At 42.6% G+C, this 16,476-nt stretch overlaps 1 protein-coding gene across 2 annotated transcripts in view; it reads right to left on the reverse strand.

Moving 5' to 3' along the window:
- The window catches only part of LOC147194461 (laminin subunit alpha-3-like), a 70,824-nt gene that overhangs the window by 27,734 nt on the left and 26,614 nt on the right, over window positions 1–16,476 (reverse strand). For both annotated transcript variants that reach the window (XM_086129074.1, XM_086129075.1), the window contains exons 17-36: window positions 14,505–14,557; window positions 14,225–14,330; window positions 14,050–14,149; window positions 13,818–13,974; window positions 11,916–12,054; window positions 10,004–10,143; window positions 8,743–8,846; window positions 8,501–8,657; window positions 7,504–7,667; window positions 6,773–6,881; window positions 6,603–6,700; window positions 5,741–5,915; window positions 5,538–5,664; window positions 5,283–5,431; window positions 5,028–5,143; window positions 3,406–3,617; window positions 3,096–3,300; window positions 2,238–2,382; window positions 296–436; window positions 54–215 (exon numbers count right to left, since the gene is read on the reverse strand). In XM_086129074.1, coding sequence (XP_085985200.1) covers window positions 54–215; window positions 296–436; window positions 2,238–2,382; window positions 3,096–3,300; window positions 3,406–3,617; window positions 5,028–5,143; window positions 5,283–5,431; window positions 5,538–5,664; window positions 5,741–5,915; window positions 6,603–6,700; window positions 6,773–6,881; window positions 7,504–7,667; window positions 8,501–8,657; window positions 8,743–8,846; window positions 10,004–10,143; window positions 11,916–12,054; window positions 13,818–13,974; window positions 14,050–14,149; window positions 14,225–14,330; window positions 14,505–14,557 — 2,759 coding nt within the window. The remainder of the gene's footprint in view (window positions 1–53; window positions 216–295; window positions 437–2,237; window positions 2,383–3,095; window positions 3,301–3,405; window positions 3,618–5,027; window positions 5,144–5,282; window positions 5,432–5,537; window positions 5,665–5,740; window positions 5,916–6,602; window positions 6,701–6,772; window positions 6,882–7,503; window positions 7,668–8,500; window positions 8,658–8,742; window positions 8,847–10,003; window positions 10,144–11,915; window positions 12,055–13,817; window positions 13,975–14,049; window positions 14,150–14,224; window positions 14,331–14,504; window positions 14,558–16,476) is intronic.

The raw sequence follows: 16,476 nt of genomic DNA on the forward strand, positions 1-16,476 counted from the left end.
TGATCTTGGTTTAAAATGGCGAGAACATTAATCGAGTGCAGATTCGGACTCACCCGATCTCCCTGGTATGAGGCCGGCGCCACCCAGTGTAAAGCTTGAATGGAAAGAGGAAGCTCCTGGACATCCGCCACCACCGTGTTACTGGCCACGTTCAACACGGACGCAACCTCTCGGTGATCAAAGCTTTCCAACTTCCAGCCCAGCATGTCCACAAACTAACGGCAGAAAACACGGAGGCGTGAGCCAGCCTGCGTTCTCAACACGTGGAATGCGGCGTCAAGACATGGCCACCGACCTTGCCCCGGCGTTTTTGGGAGCTGTGACACTTGTCGGTGGCTCCGAAGCAGAAGCAGCCCGTGCATCCGTTGGTGTTGGACGGGTCAAAGTAGAAGGAGCCGTCCCGACATGCGTCACACCTGATGCCGGCTACATTTTTCTAAAGTAAAGCAAAAAATGAGAAATATCACATTCTCTATAGCAGTGGTTGCCAAATTGAAATGCCATTAATTTATTCTACAGTGAAATTCCTCTACAATGAAACCTACATGGGCATGAATACCCCTAGTGTGAAAAAATCTTCATGCATTAACACCATTCCCACTTTCCTGCTCCCCATACAACAACAACAAAAAAAACCCTGCTGCGTTATACGAAATCTTTTTCTCTGCTCTTGCCTCACGACAAGATTCACTACAACGGAGTCTTATCCAACAGCGACCTCTACTGCTTTGTTTGGAAACGGCAACAGCAACAACCACCCTGGTTTACACATGGCAGTAGTCCAGGAAGTGTTTGTTATTGTTTGATTCAGACGCAGCATGAACGTTGCATTGCTAAAATGGCTACAAAACGGACCTGTGGATGTCAAGCAGCTAAGACAAGAAGCGCTCTGACACTGGAAGAGAGGGTAAAAGTGATCAAAATGAAAGACGGAGAAAGCAAAATAAAAGACATTATCCAAGAAATTGATGTAAGTGAAAGTGAATGCTGAGCGTAATTTTCGCAATTTCTTTCCCTTTTTTTTCTTTCTACACTGACTATATGAAGTGTCAAATAAGTGTATGCTCATACTTATGCACTATTGGAATAAAAGTAAAGAGTACACTTGCGTTTGTGTGTACACATACGTTTGTGTGTGTGTGTGTGTGTGTGTGTGTGTGTGCGTGCGTGTGTTTACATCAGAGATCAAATTTGCTACAGTGAAAAACCCCCTGTTGTGAAAATGTTTCTTGCTGCAAACATGATTTCGTTGTAGAGGAGTTTCACTGTATTCCCTAAAACAATCACTTTTGGGGTTATTTGTTTTTAGTCAAGAAAAGTAGCACTTTACTGTATTCAAAATAATAATGAAACAAAACAAAAGACAATGTAAAGAAAGAGAGCAGTGTATATATTGTGATTCCTGTACACGTAATATTTACGTGTCGGCGATCTATAAGTGTATCATTTCGGTGACTATATTGTTTGGGGAAGTGCTGTGAAATTTTTCTCATGTAAAATATGTGCTTAGGCTCAAGAAAGGTTGAGAATCACTATTCAAGAGCAACAAAACAAATGCGGTTTAAAAAAACAACAACAACAGGATCATTTCCAATGCCTGTACTGGTATCACCATGTAATCAAGACAAAACAAGGTCCGATTTCAGCACCCATCAATACGTACATATTTTATCATCAGAAGTACAAAAACAGTTTATGTCATCCAAGAGTTTACTTGGAGGAATGAACACATTAGTATTGCTCATTATTTATTTCACTGGATATTCAATGGTCACTCCGTAAAACAAGGTGTCAAAGTCAAGGCCCGGGGGGCCAGATCTGGCCCGCCACATCATTTTATGTGGCCCGTGTAAGCAATTCAAGCATGTCAACTTTCATGATGCTTGCTAAAGTCTGGACCAAAACTTCAAATTTTCATATATAATGTCATAATTACAATGTTTAAACAATCCATTATTCTTGACTTCTGATGTCAAAACAAGTTACGCATCTATTTGTTGCTCGCTGTGTATGTACAGTAATATGTGGAGGTGTGAACATTTATATGATTTCACAAAATTCACAGTCATAACGGCCCTCCAAGGGAAACCGTAACTACAATGTGGCCCGGCAAAAATGAGTTTGACACTCCTGCCGTAAGAAACAAGTTTTTTTGTGCATGAGACGCGGTAAAGTCATGAGACAGGCAAACAAAAGCAAAGACAAGGAAGAGGAAACATTTGGCGCAGTTGGCGTACCTTGCAAAGACACCTCCCCGTGTCGGGGTGACACACGTCGGGCGTGACTCCGCCCAGCTCGCAGTCACAAGGGACGCAGTCGGGAAAGCGGTAATAACCTGCAGCGCATCGATCACACTGGCGCCCAACAATCCTGGGTTTGCAACTGCATTCCATTGCACACACGCACACACACACACACACACACATACACACACACACACGCGCGCACACACACACACAAGCACACACGTAAAAAAACACAACTGATATTATTTTGGGGGTTAAAACAGTAATTTAAGGTGGAATGACTTAAACATAAATTATTGCCATTCATGGCAACAATGTTAGTTAGCACAACAAAGCAAACAAGCTGTTTGCTCCCAAACATTTGCTGAATTGGTTTTACCTGAATAATTAAGTTGGGGGACAATACAAGTTCTGAAAACTCTTTTTCTTTGTTGTGCAATGCTGGGAAGCCAATTTGCACATCAGCAAAACTTGAAGTATTCTGTTGAATCGCGTAATTTTATTGACATTTGTTGCCTTGAAATTTTGAACCTCGGGCAAAGAGGTTTCAACATTTCTCACCTCTGGGCTCAGACAACAATGTCATATTACCAGCTAAATGTTAGTTTTTGATAAGGAACTGGCACAGACCTACAATAACTCAAGATCTGTGGACCACCAAATATGCGTGGTCAAAGACAACCGGCTACAAAGTAGCCCACCAGGCATCCGCCACTTTTTTTTTTTTTTTTATGACACCAGATATGAACCATGTAATTAAAAAAGACAAAATACAAACTATCCAATAATAATTGCCACATGGAATATAATAATAGTGTGTCACCCAGCGCAGCATCAGTTTGCGTTCACCTGCACTGCCCGGTGACGCGGTGGCAGCCATGTCCGGCGTTGACTCGCAGGCCATCCCTGGAGCAATTGCAGCCCTCGCAGCCCAGCAGTGGATGATAACTGAATGTCTGGTTCTGACACACGTCGCAGGCCGGTCTGACAGTCTGAGGTGGGCACAAGCAACGGCCCGTCACCTCGTCGCACAGGCGGCGGCCGCACTCGCACGCTGCAGAGGAAGACAAGTACGCCACTTACACTTGAATAACTCTTTGAGTTTGATCTCAATAAAAGCCAGTGGATGTCGAGTATGCGCAGTTTGAGTTTCACTCACGTCTGCAGTAGGGGAAGCCATAGTAACCCGTGGCACACTTTGTACACCACTGACCGATGACGTGAGGCCTGCAGGGACATTGTCCTCCATTTGGGTCACACGCAGATCCAGTAGACCCAGACTGGTCACAATTGCAAGGCAGAGCTCCGTCGTTGTAAAACGCCACCAGAGAGCGGGCGGAGTCTCTGCAGAATTCAGTAGATGTTCTGGGGCTGTGGAAACATGAAAGCAAGACTTTTATATGACCTCTGAAGCAGTTTATGTTAAATGTACATTAATGACAAATGGGATCGTCATTTAGATCGTGCTAGAACGGCTTCAGCTCACGTGTAACCGTTATGAGGACTTGTGGTGCAGAACATGGATGGATTTATATTCAAAACACAATTTTCATCTGTTGGAATACATTTTCTGTCCTAAGTGTTCGACTGTGTGGCCCCGCCCTCTGTTGTTTTCGGTTACCTTTCCCTTCATACAGTGTGGGCTGGCCGTCTCCTCAATCATTGCACCGGTCTCACCTACGCACCTGCCAGTCTTCACATTTTCAGCCACAATTACCCCTGCAGCATAAAGGCCAGTCTGAACAGCCACCCCTTGCCAGTTTGTCAGCTATCTTCCCTGGCGTACTCGCTGCTGCCTAGCTGTTATGCTCAGCGTTCCTGTACATCTTGGTTTGTTTTTTCTGACTGCCTTTGGTTCCTGCCTCCTTGATCTGTCCCTCTTCCTGACAATAAACCAGTACCAGAGTTCATTGTGTCTGCCTGTGGGTCCTGAGCTCATCTTAAACTAAGCCTAACGTCATCTTTCTTTTTTTCGATCCATCCATCCATTTTCTGATCCGCTTATCCTCACAAGGGTCACGGGGCGTGCTGGAGCCAATCCCAGTAGGCGGGGGGGGACACCCTGAACCGGTTGCCAGCCAATCGCAGGGCACACGCAGACGAACAACCATCCGCGCTCACACTCACACCTAGGGACAATGTGACAGGGTTCCTTAAACCTGCCATGAATGTTTTTGGAATGTGGGAGGAAACCGGAGTACCCGGACAAAACCCCGGGAGAACATGCAAACTCCACACAGGAAAGCTAGAGCTGGAATCGCACTTTCCACCTCTGCACTATGAGGCAGACGCGCTAAACAGTCACCCGCCGAGCCGCCCCTGTCTCTTAATATCATCATTGCACATAATGTCCTCAACTTTTCATGGGACTATTCTGTGAAAAAAACCTTAACATCTTGGCAACAAAACAAGCTTTAGATCAAGGTGTTCATCACCCTAAGAGGGCACCAGTTAGGGTTGGATAAAAATCTGCTTTTCTGACGTGCCTACAGCATGGGTGCCCAAGCCCGGTCTTTGAGAGTCCCGATCTAGCATGTTTTGGATGTCGCCATCCTCCAATACACCTGATTCACATGAGGATCAGTGTTGGACACCTTTTGCTGATAGTATAGGCTTGTTGTTATGGCGCACTTCACTTTTGAGAAGTAACCGAATGTCCCAACCGAAAAAAAAAAACAAGTGCGCAAGCAATGAGCTCTAAGCGAGAAGAATTCAGGATAGCAAAGAAAGTTTCACACCCTTCCAAGGGCCATGTCAAGTCGATTTGAAATGAACACCTACTCAATAAAGACGCCTTCTCCTCGGCACTGTTGGATAAAAAGTGCTGACTGATCCAGTGGCTTCTCGCTCAAGACGTCTGGGGTGTAACGACTCTCAGGCACCAGCAGTATATGATCCTGTACAGCGGAGTGAAAGGAAAAAAGAACATTCCATAAAAAGAGAGAAATACAGGAAGCAAGAAACTTCAAAAAGAAATTATTATAAATAATGATAACAAGCGCTTAAAAAAAAAAAGTGGATGAATAAACCACTGACCAGAAGGAGAGTCTTGCGAGAAGGAACAATCACAGAGATGCTTGGCAGCTGCCAAGATTGCTGGCTAAAGTCGAGGACGGTGAGGCCGTCGGCGACCAACACGTCTCTGCAGCCTGACACCGATGGGCAGAAAGACGCATTTATGGAACCTGCAACAAAGCCACAGCCTACATTTCAGGAACTGACGAGAAGAGGCTATTGTTGGAAATAAATATTATTTTCCCAAACAAACATTTCAGTGGCAGCTAAACGTACCCTTCCACATGTAGCCGGCATCCACTCGGACTTCCACAGGAAAGGAAACATGCTCCGGCTGGCGATAATGCACAACAAGCACATATCTGCCAGGGAGGGGCACCTTGGGGGTGAAACTTATCTCCGTCTTAAGGGATGTCAAGAAAATGCTTTTAAACATGACAGATGTGAGTCAAAGGAACAAGGTGGCATTCTCTCGATACCTGAGGGTATTTGAGTAGGACCTTGTCACCGTGAGGGGATACGTCGGACTGTCGTCTCTGCCGCCGGTCTGCATTGCCTCCTTGTTGGTGGGCAGCGTTCAGCTTCCCGTCGCGGGCCGCGTGCAAAACCCAGCCCGGCGAAGGCTTGTCCAAGTGGCTCAGAATACAGTGCTGACTACAACCATAAAAAAGAAAAAAAGAAAATAAAGATCAGGCGGCGTCTCGCTAAAGAGAGTGACGTAAATGTTTTGATTGAGATTTTTCTAATGTAAAACGGCTGCCTTGGCTCAATAAAGGGCGAAAATGCTGGGCTCTATGTCCCTAATCAAGTAGCTGCCGCGTACTGTTGCAAGATCCTTGCAAAAACAATGACCAAAAGCAGTAATCATGTGCCCAAAACGGCTTTTTTCAAATCGTTCCAAGTACGTAACCATTTGGAGATAGACAGTTCTTTGTTGGAGCTGCCCAAAAAATATTTGGCTCTACAAGTACCACCATAATAACCAACATGAAAATACAGAATATAGAGGGGCTAAATATTTATCAAAAACCAGACAGGTTTAATTCCTGAAGTTGTAATATTACAAGAAAAAAAAAAAGAATAAAAGCAATTTTTTTTTTAAATGAAAAACTTCAAATTACAAAGTCAAAATATCATAACATAAAAGTTGGGGGTGACAAATTATAAGACAAAGTTGTGATGTCACAAGAAAAATAAGACACCGGAGTTTACATGGAATAAAGTTGAAATAACAGCAACAGCAGAAAAAACGGAGTCCACCAACATTAAATCTTAATTCTTGTCTCATTTTGTCAATTCAAGGCAACATCGGCAGTTAAAACACGCTTTCGGTTGCATTACCTGTCTTCAGTGAAGCGACCGTGAGCGGAGACGCAAAGCACTTTGGCGTCCACATACTCCATGGAGAACTGCTTTGCAGGAAGCGCGTATACTTTGTGCTGCGCACAAATGCATTGTCGACTCAGGATATTCAGAAAGCGAAACACTCGTCACGCAAAAATGTGTCTCACCAGCAGGAAGGAGGCGGCGGACGTCTGCAGGAGAAGTTCCGTCCTGTGGGCGAGCTGCAGCACGGCCACCTGATTCCTGCTGTCCACCACCACGCTCCGACACAAAAAGCTGCACAAGCGGTAAAACAAACAAACAGACATTTTGTTGTTTTTTTCTGTCTTGGCCACAATGAGACGAGATAATTTTTTTGCGCTCAAGGACCACATTTGATTTTTAAATTAACAGGACAACCGTGACATTAATTGACTGGGTTAAAATATTTTTTGAAAATGTGGATTCCAAATATGTAAACTCGTTCCTTTTGATAATAAGACTTCATTCTATTTTCCCTCGGCGTTGGATTATTTATAATCAATTTAATTATAATTGATTTAATATTTACTTAATAAAATTCACCTCCCAAACTCAATATATGTATGTATTTCAATATTTTTTTTTACTTTCTCATTTACAATCAAGCATAAATCAATAAGTAATAAATCATATACAAACAAATATTATAAAAAATATATTTTACATTTTTCATTTTGTTTAAGCTTGAAAGTTGCAAGAAAATTGAGAACGGTATACCTCTTTTAAAAATGTGATTATTTACAATAAATACATTAATACGAAATAGTTTTAAATGTAGACGTGACTTTGACATATTATTTAACCAGTTTTAAATGAAAACGCAAACAGCAGGCCGTGTGAGGCCTTACTGGCCTCTAATGCCGTTTGCGGGACTCACCTGTAATCGCAGCTGTAAATGTTGGCTCGGACTCGCATCTGCCCCCCAGGCTGGACACCAACGAGGAAGTTGACGTTCTGGATGCTGTCCACCTGGCTGGCATACTCCAGGATGAGAGCATGAGGTCCAGGATGAGCCACACGCAGACTGAGCTGCAGCTGAGACTGGAGGGCGCATAATGAGCCAATAGGTAAGCAGAGCTGCATTGATTCTTGCAACAAAAAAAAGTGCCTTAGCTAACAGTGTTAGCTTCTGTTGAGGATAACATACAGTACGTCATCGCTGGGTTAAGTTGTCAACATGGCGGCGGAGGAGGTCAGGGGGGTATTTGTGTTTATGAGGTGGTCATATGCCACATACACAAAGTGCAGTGTACGTTTTTTTTAAGACAGTCTTTCGACACTTCACTAACATTACCCGGTAATCTTTTTTGGGGGGTTGGGGGGAAATCTCAAATAAATTCGGTCTTTTTCATTTGACATATTTAAGGATTAATGTTTCAATGGCAAAACTCAAACTTTCCTCAGCAAATTTTCTACGTTGAAGCTATCAATAGTTTTTTTTTTAACATGGTCCATGATGTACAGTTATTTTTTTGAGTGCCTTCATTGAGTACTTTTGTGTTAGGAATCAGGTGCCCTCCTGTATTTTATTATCAGCTATTAGTTTTTGTCGAATGCACCACACGTTGTGTAAGGGAGGCACGATGACTGAAAGCTGTTTCAGTCTTGTCAATTCTTTCCCAAAGCTGCAACCTGGTGGCAGTTAGCTGCAACTGCTAAGTAGAAGTAAACATGGATTATGTGTAGTAGCGGTTTATGTTATCCGAAGAAGAGATAGATGAGTGATTCAGTGCACACAAGGCATTACTTAACGTAATGTGTTAATGCATGAATGAAATCTGTTGTAAATTGTGTGAAAATGCATCATTGAGAAAGTGGATTAAAAATAAAAATCAATGCTAAAAACGGCAGCTATGAAGGCGCTGCGGTGTCACCTGTGTGCCGTGCAGGGAGACCATGTCAGGGTGATCCGGGGTGGGCCGCCGCACCGGCGCCTGCCTCCTCTTGCGGGCCCTCCGGCTCGAAAAGCTTCCCTGCGAGCCCAAAGCCGAGCTGAATCCATCCATGGGCACGTGCTTGTACAGCAGACAGCTAGAAGGCATAAAAGGAGCTTAAACAGAAAGCAAAAAATGTTGGGTGCCTCTTACGAATGGAAACAAAGAAAAAACAGAATTACTTTTTATTCCTGAGTTCTGTGGGCGCATATGTGCAGGGTTCTGTGATCTCTTTGTGCAGCAGCGGCGCTTCGTAGTAATCCTGAGGCAGCAGGACCAAATAGTCCTAAGGAGCAAGATGCATTTTGTCATTGGAGCAAAATGACAGGCCAGAAAATGTTACAACACGTTCCCGAAGGACACGTTGGACTCTTACAACCGACAGATGCGTCATGTTATTCAAAGAAGAGGGCATTTTTCGCAGTGAACATATGCAAGGGAAATATTTGAAATATTTTTGATAATAAAATAGTCATGCATTTATATGTTTATTTTTATTATTTACATGATCATCATTATTATTAGAAGTCATAGTCGTAGTAGTAGAAGTATTACATTGTTATTATTATAGATATCATTCTATCATTACACTAGTCAACAAGTCATTTTAATCAGAGATGGATTTATGTGTCACTAAACATATTTTTGAGACCGATTTCAAACATGTCTTTTGGGGATCTTGTAAAACTTATGGACTTTCCCATGCATTGTAATTTATATCTATGACTTTCCAGAAAATAAAAAATCACAACCGTTGCTTAACCTAACCCTTCAATCATAAAGGTGAATTAATATATATATATATATATATATTACCTAGTATTTAATTGTTATTTTGTTATTATTATTATTATTATTATGAAAAACTGATCGATCGAAAAAAAACAGGGCAGATTTGGAATCAGCTCAATTCCTCTAGAAAAGCTGACCAGCAGCTGATCAAAACATTTAGTCAAAATGTGTTGACTAGTGTTGTTATCATTATTATTATTATTATTAGTCGTGATATTAGTAGATTTAAATTTTAATGTGCTACCAATTATTTCCTAAATTTTAACTTATTTAGTTAATTAACTTATATTTTCTTTACAATTAATAAATAATAAATATGGAAAATTGTATGGTTTTTTTTTTTTTACAATTTTACAAAAAAAAAATATGAATTGACAACAAAGAATGTGAAATGTAGAGGTCACATAAAACTGCTTCTTCGACAGAGAGTTTTACAATTAATAAATGAACCAGTTATTTTAACGGCATCGAGTCAAAATTTAACAAATATTACAGGACTAATAATAATTATATTGATGATGATCAGGAAAATGTTCAGTGGGCTGGAATAAAGAACGGAAGGCCCAGTGTAGGTGTAATCACAAGGTTTGGGGGTTTATGGCGCCATACATATTCCTTTGGTCAATTTTTCTTCTCTTTTGGGCAACTCACGAGAAAAACCCCGGGTGCCTCGATGCGGATGATCCAGTTGCCGGGTGTCAACGCAAATGGCTCAGCAAAGCCGTCGCCAGGCACAGTGAGGAACGACGGTTGCGGACTCGCAGGGAAAACCACTTCCTTACTCTGCTCTGCTGCAGGCGCACAAACGTGACATTTGATGAGACATTTGTATGAATGTCAGTGTTGTTCCATCAGTGATTCTCAACTAGAGAGTCGGGACCTAAAATCGGGTTCGTACCAACACTGCATGCCACGTGAATTGCAATTTGGTGGGTTTTTGTGCGAGATTAGAGCAATTTTGCTCTTTCGTTTGACTTGATTTTAATTTTACATATTTGTTCATCCCAAAAAAAATGGAATTCCTTAGTTAAGTTATAAAGTGTGTTGCACATGTTTGTCTTCACAAACATATTTTATTCAACTCTGCAAGATTTTATTTATTTTGCTCTGAAGTGGCACACTTATTTAACAAATTAAATCGAAAAAGAACACATCTCTTTGGATCAGAATTAGGCTTTTTCCAAATGTGGATGAAAATCTGATACGCATCGGGTATCTGCCAATACGCGCGCATCGTAACCCCGTCAATGTTGCTGTATATCTGAACGATGGCTTAAGCACTGACATTTAAATCTGGACCACATTAAGGTACCAGTACTGTATTGGCCTTATTTCAAGGTATTGAGTCCCAAGAAAGATGCCGATACCAGTCACCGATACCTATAGCAAAAATAAATACCGGTAAATTTAAAAAAATAAAAAATTGAGTTGGTGCTACACTGCGCCTGCTTGACAGCAGTGATTTGAATCTTCAAGTTTTTTGTTCACAATTACATGTCAATTTATTAATTGAAATTTTATGTGTTATACGTGTTTGGGACTTACTATCGGTATCGGTAATTCAAGAGTAAATACTCATGCAGGTATTGGTCGACAAAAAAGAAAAAAAAGTGATATCAAACATGCTTAGTCTAAACCAGGGGTGTCAAACTCATTTCACATTGTGGGCCACATACGGACTCGGTAGATGTCAAGTGGGCCGAACCATTAACATTATACCATACTGTGCTATGAATAACCAAAATATCATCTCTTTCCTTTGTTTCGGTCTCAAGAAGCATTGATTGGCGCTTTCATATCATTTGCTGCGTTGGGTCTATCTCGGTGACAGACTGAGACTGCTGTTTTCTTCCCCCGATCAAAACAATGTTGTCTTCTACTGTGATCAAAACAGTGTGCCCGCTAGCGGATAATCCACGAATTGCATTTAATTTAAAATATTCATTCTGTGTCTTGAATGCATTTTTTTTCACTTTTCAATGATCCCACGGGCCGGATTGAACCTCCTTGGGGCCGGTTCCGGCCCGCGGGCCGTATGTTTGACACCCCTGGTCTAAACAGTAGTATGCGTCCATCATTTAAAAAAAGAAAAAGAAAAAACGCAGATGGCGGCGAGTGGAGCAATGTTGAGGTTGCACAAAATAATCTGGATCGAGATACAATTTTAAGTAGACCTTACATTTACAGTACTTCAAAAATTTTATTTCGACGCAGCCCTTTGACCTTTAATACTTGTATTATTTATGTACTATTGTTTACTTCTGTGTTGTTGATGTTGACTCTTATCTACATGTAATTTGGTCCTCTTTGGATGTTGGTTGTTTCATGTTTTGCGTCAATGTAAACACTGACACACTAGATACACGTTTCTCTAAGTATGGAAAATAGACATTAAAAAAAAAAAAGGACTTTGGCCTTAAATCGTAATTAGGCACTTATAACCGCAATGTAAATACAATGTCGGTCCCAAGTGAAACCAACTGAGAACCTCTGATTTGGTCATTGTGTGGATGACTTCAGATGCTTGAATGGAACAAGCTTCACTCTCCAGAGGCTGACTTACCTGCATGGCCTCTGTTATTAGCCGCCTTGACGCTACCACTCACGCTGGCGAGGCTCGGGTTAGTGAACCGCAGCACCACGCGGAATAAGTTGCGCCTGGCATCTTTCCACTCAACATGCACTATGACTCTGACTTCACTCTGCAGGGGGAGGACGACAGGGACAAGCGACTGACCGGATGAAACATAGGATGCACATCGGAGTGGGTTTAGGAGGCAAAGCGGTTGCGCAATCACAAGAGCCTTCATCAACACACTGCAAGCCAGGAGAGGAAAAAAAAAAAAGGCACCCAAGAGCCACCCTCTACTTACAGTCACAGCACGGCGGCGAGCCGGCTTCGTCCGCCACTGTGAGCCTTGCTCTTAATCGTGCGGCCCTTCCCTTATTTCCCGGAGTGGCGTAGCGCATTACAAGATGGAAAGTGGCAGGAAAGCCAAGGGGAAGGGTGAGGATCACCTCAGGCTGCAAAGAAACAGCTCAAGAGGTTGCTGCAGAAGAGGCGATCAGAAGCTTAAAAAAAAAAGTTGGTTGGTGGTGTATTACACTACAGAACTCACAAAGTGATATTTTGCTTTTGGGTGGAAATTCCGGATGAGCCTAAAATGTGCTCCGTATCCCCTTACAGGTAAACTTCATTCGACTTTCTTTAAACATTTCCATATCCAACTGTTCAAAGTTACAGGTACTTCTTGCACAAGGTGAATGGTAAACATATGTTTGGTCCAAGGACGTCCACTTCTCTGCCTTTCAGTGACTCTTCCAGTCGCTCAGATCTGTTCATAACACTGTGTGACACTCTAAGCTCAGTGGCACTTTCCTCTACGCGAGCTGGGGCTCATCAGTTGTTAGGTGTCATCTTGGTTTCAAAATGTCACCGGCATGCTGAAGAGGTCCGTTTAAATACAGACTCGAAATGAACCAGGAAATCAATTTCGCAGTCCATCTCCTTGTTAAAGAAGAGGAAATTGTGCAAATAGTACCATTGAAAGGTTGTAAGAAGGTCATATTAATTTAAACTGTAAAATTTTGAGTGATTAGGTACATCCTGAAATTTCAATCAAAGTCCTGAGAATTTGTTTGTGAAGGTTTAGAAAGAAGTAGCTGACAGAAAGCATTTCATCTGAAAAGTAGGAGTGGAAGAGGAGGAAGGCGTACAAGGCAAGTTTTACGGAGAAGCCATTCAATTATACTGAAGTACATTGATGATAACACATGACATGTTTTCCACAAACTTTCAGATGTTATATATTGCATCAATTACAGCACAGGTGTCAAAGTCAAGGCCCGGGGCCAGATCTGGCCCGCCACATCATTTTATGTGGCCCGCAAAAGCAAATCAAGCATGTCAAGTTCCATGATGCTTGCTAACGTCTGCACCAAAATTTCAAATTGTCATATGTAATCCACAATAACAGTCATTATTCTTGACTTCTGATTTTAAAATTTGTTATCCATCAATTTGTTGTCCGCTGTGTATGTAATATGTGGAGGCGATTAAACATTTACAGTATATGGTTCCCCAAAATTCATAACGGCCCACCAGGGGAAACCCGAACTACAACGTGGCCTGCGACAAAAATGAGTTGGACACCCCTGAATTAAAGTATTGCTTTGTTTTAAAGTCTTGTGGCGTCTTTATGTCGAGGCCCTAAGTTGAAGTGAGTTGTTTTAGACAAAAATAGTGCTTTGCCACCATCTTGTTGCAACTATTGACAACTTCAAGCCTTTTCGAGGGAGTGTCAACGACTTATGGGTTTTCACTATTTGTGGCAGGGCTCGTCTTTGAAAACGCTGTCCTGTGTTTATTTACGATCGCGATTGTTCAATTGTAACAATAGAATCATTTACCGGATCAATATTTTGGACTATCGTTTGTCAGAAGGTGTTTCAAATGCATGCTCACCTGTGCGGGGCATAGCTCAGCGTAACCTCTCCAGCTGAACTCGGGGAACTGTCGGGGGTCGTAACCGAAACGCACAGGCCTGCCGTTTGGTGTGGTGCCGTCCTCCACCTCAAACTTGAACTGATGCAAGGTGGGGAAATAATAGCCCGGGGCTGGCCTGAGAAGGAACACCATTGCCTGAAGTAAACCTCGCGTGCAATTTTCATCATTGAAATGTTTGGAAAAGTCCTACCGTGTGCATTTCAGGCCGCCTATGTTACTCCGACAGTGGCATTGGCCGGAGGTCGCGTCGCAAGCCGCGCTGATGGCGCCGCCAACGTCGCATTCACAACCTGCGAGGGATTCCACATTTTTAGAAGGATTTTTTTTTTTCATGAAGAAAATTGAGTATGTTGCCGCGGACACACCTTGGCAGCCCAAATAATTATTTTTCTGCAACAGGAAGTAGCCGCGGTCGCAGACATCGCACGTACGACCGCCTACTCGAGGCTTGCAGTGGCACTGCCCATTTTTCTGCACGAATGGAAAACAAAAGGCAAGGCCATTTTAATGGTATGGTATGTTTTCGATGCAAGGCAATTGCGCAAGATAAAATTCAAAAGCGAAAGACAAGTCCAACACTGAAATTCAAACACACATAAAATTGAAATTGGAATGAATGAATGTTGTGACTCAAATGTCAACCACCTGCTGACACTCTCCAACACCGCTCAGCGTCCCTTTGACATCACACCTGCACACTGGAATGAAACAGAAAAAAAAAAAAAGATGGAAGAAAGAGAGGAAGGTTATGAGCTGAATAGACTCTGATTGCAGAATATAGTCACTTTCATGGGTGAGGAGCAAGAGCACAAAAACTCCCTGTGGGCTTGAAAGTCAACCGAGTGAAATCAAAACATCCCCATAAATGTCCAGCCGCAAGCAACCGGAGGCATTCTTCAGATATTAAAAACTTTTTTTCTTTCCCCCCATCTCGTCGTTGAAGTCACATTCTTGCTACAGAGCGGCTCTGTAATAGGGGAAAGGTATCCGAGCTCAGCATGAGGCCCAGACCTTTTGTTTTTCAGATGTTGAAATAGACACATTTGACCACAACAACACTGCAATGTATTTTCAGAAGTCGTCTCCTTTGCCTTCTTTGGTGATTGAAATGCAAAAGATTCATTCATTCATTCATTCATTTTACGATCCGCTTATCCTCACGAGGGTCGCGGGGGGTTCTGGAGCCTGTCCCAGCTGTCTTCGGGCAGTAGGCGGGGGACACCCTGAACCGGTTGCCAGCCAATCGCAGGGCACACAGAGACGAACAATCATCCGCGCTCACACTCACACCTACGGACAATTTGGAGTGTTCAATCAGCCTGCCATGCATGTTTTTGGAACGTGGGAGGAAACCGGAGTACCCGAAGAAAACCCATGCAGGCCCAGGGAGAACATGCAGCCAATCACAGGGCACACAGAGACGAACAATCATCCGCGCTCACACTCACACCTACGGACAATTTGGAGTGTTCAATCAGCCTGCCATGCATGTTTTTGTTAACGTGGGAGGAAACCGGAGTACCCGAAGAAAACCCATGCAGGCCCAGGGAGAACATGCAAACTCCATACAGGGAGGCCGGAGCTGGAATGGAACCCTGCACCTCTGCATTGTGAGGTCAACGCGCAAACCATTGGACCAACGGGCCGCCCTAACTCCAAAAGATTGATTTATTTATTTAACCATCCATCGATCTATTTATTTATTTATTTTATTTCATTGGAGGCAGCACACAAGAATAAACAGCGTAAATGCGCCGGACTTAGCATAAAAGCTAAGCATAAATTTGAGCCGCTTTGGCGAAAGAAAAGAAAACGAGGTCTTCTAGTGCCCATAAAATTGCAAGGCACCTTCACGTGCAGGTAAGGCTTTCGTGTCTCTTGCTGTGCTGCAACTCTTATGCCAGTCAATGGTGTTTCTTCTCTTCAATTAGCATGTGAAACGGCAGGGAATTGAAGTAGTACCGACTTTTTATGTGTCTCATATCACATTTCATAACACTGCACTGACTATGACGATTCCCCAAGACCAGCTTAAGCAGAACTTTCAAAGGCTGAACGCAATCATTCGCAATGTGTAAAAATAAGTGAACCTCCCTTAGCCATTATTGAGAGCGGATCACAAAAAGTATACGTTAGGTTAGGTTAGTTTATAAATAACAAAATACAGTAAACATAAACATGAAATATACATGTAGTACAGTATGTGACTTGCTGTTGTTTTGCTGACTTTCGCTGCCTCTCGCGGACCTTTACAGGCATTTCGCTATAAAAAGAAATTATGAATACTTTTGAAAAATAAGTGAAAAACCGCAATAAGTGAACCGCGAAGTAGCGAGGCATCACTGTATTTGTTTATAAAGTGACAACACGTTTCGAGTCCGATGAAGGTGTTTGTACCGTATTTTCACCACCATAAGACGCACATAAAAGTCTAAGATTTTCTCTTGTCTCTAGTTTATCTCTTCGCCTTTTAATACTGCGCGGCGTATGCCTGTGAAAATACGGCAATGCGAATCGGCGAATGTTCCAGAGCTTCAAACGCATCGTACGTGCCGCCACACACACAGGGAACCATCAAATAATGTATAAGATTTACTATCATTCTTGATCCTCGGGA

Source organism: Hippocampus guttulatus, chromosome 14 (assembly GCF_054856545.1).
Source record: "Hippocampus guttulatus isolate MCC_2025c chromosome 14, RoL_Hgut_1.0, whole genome shotgun sequence".
Classification (NCBI taxonomy): domain Eukaryota; kingdom Metazoa; phylum Chordata; class Actinopteri; order Syngnathiformes; family Syngnathidae; genus Hippocampus; species Hippocampus guttulatus.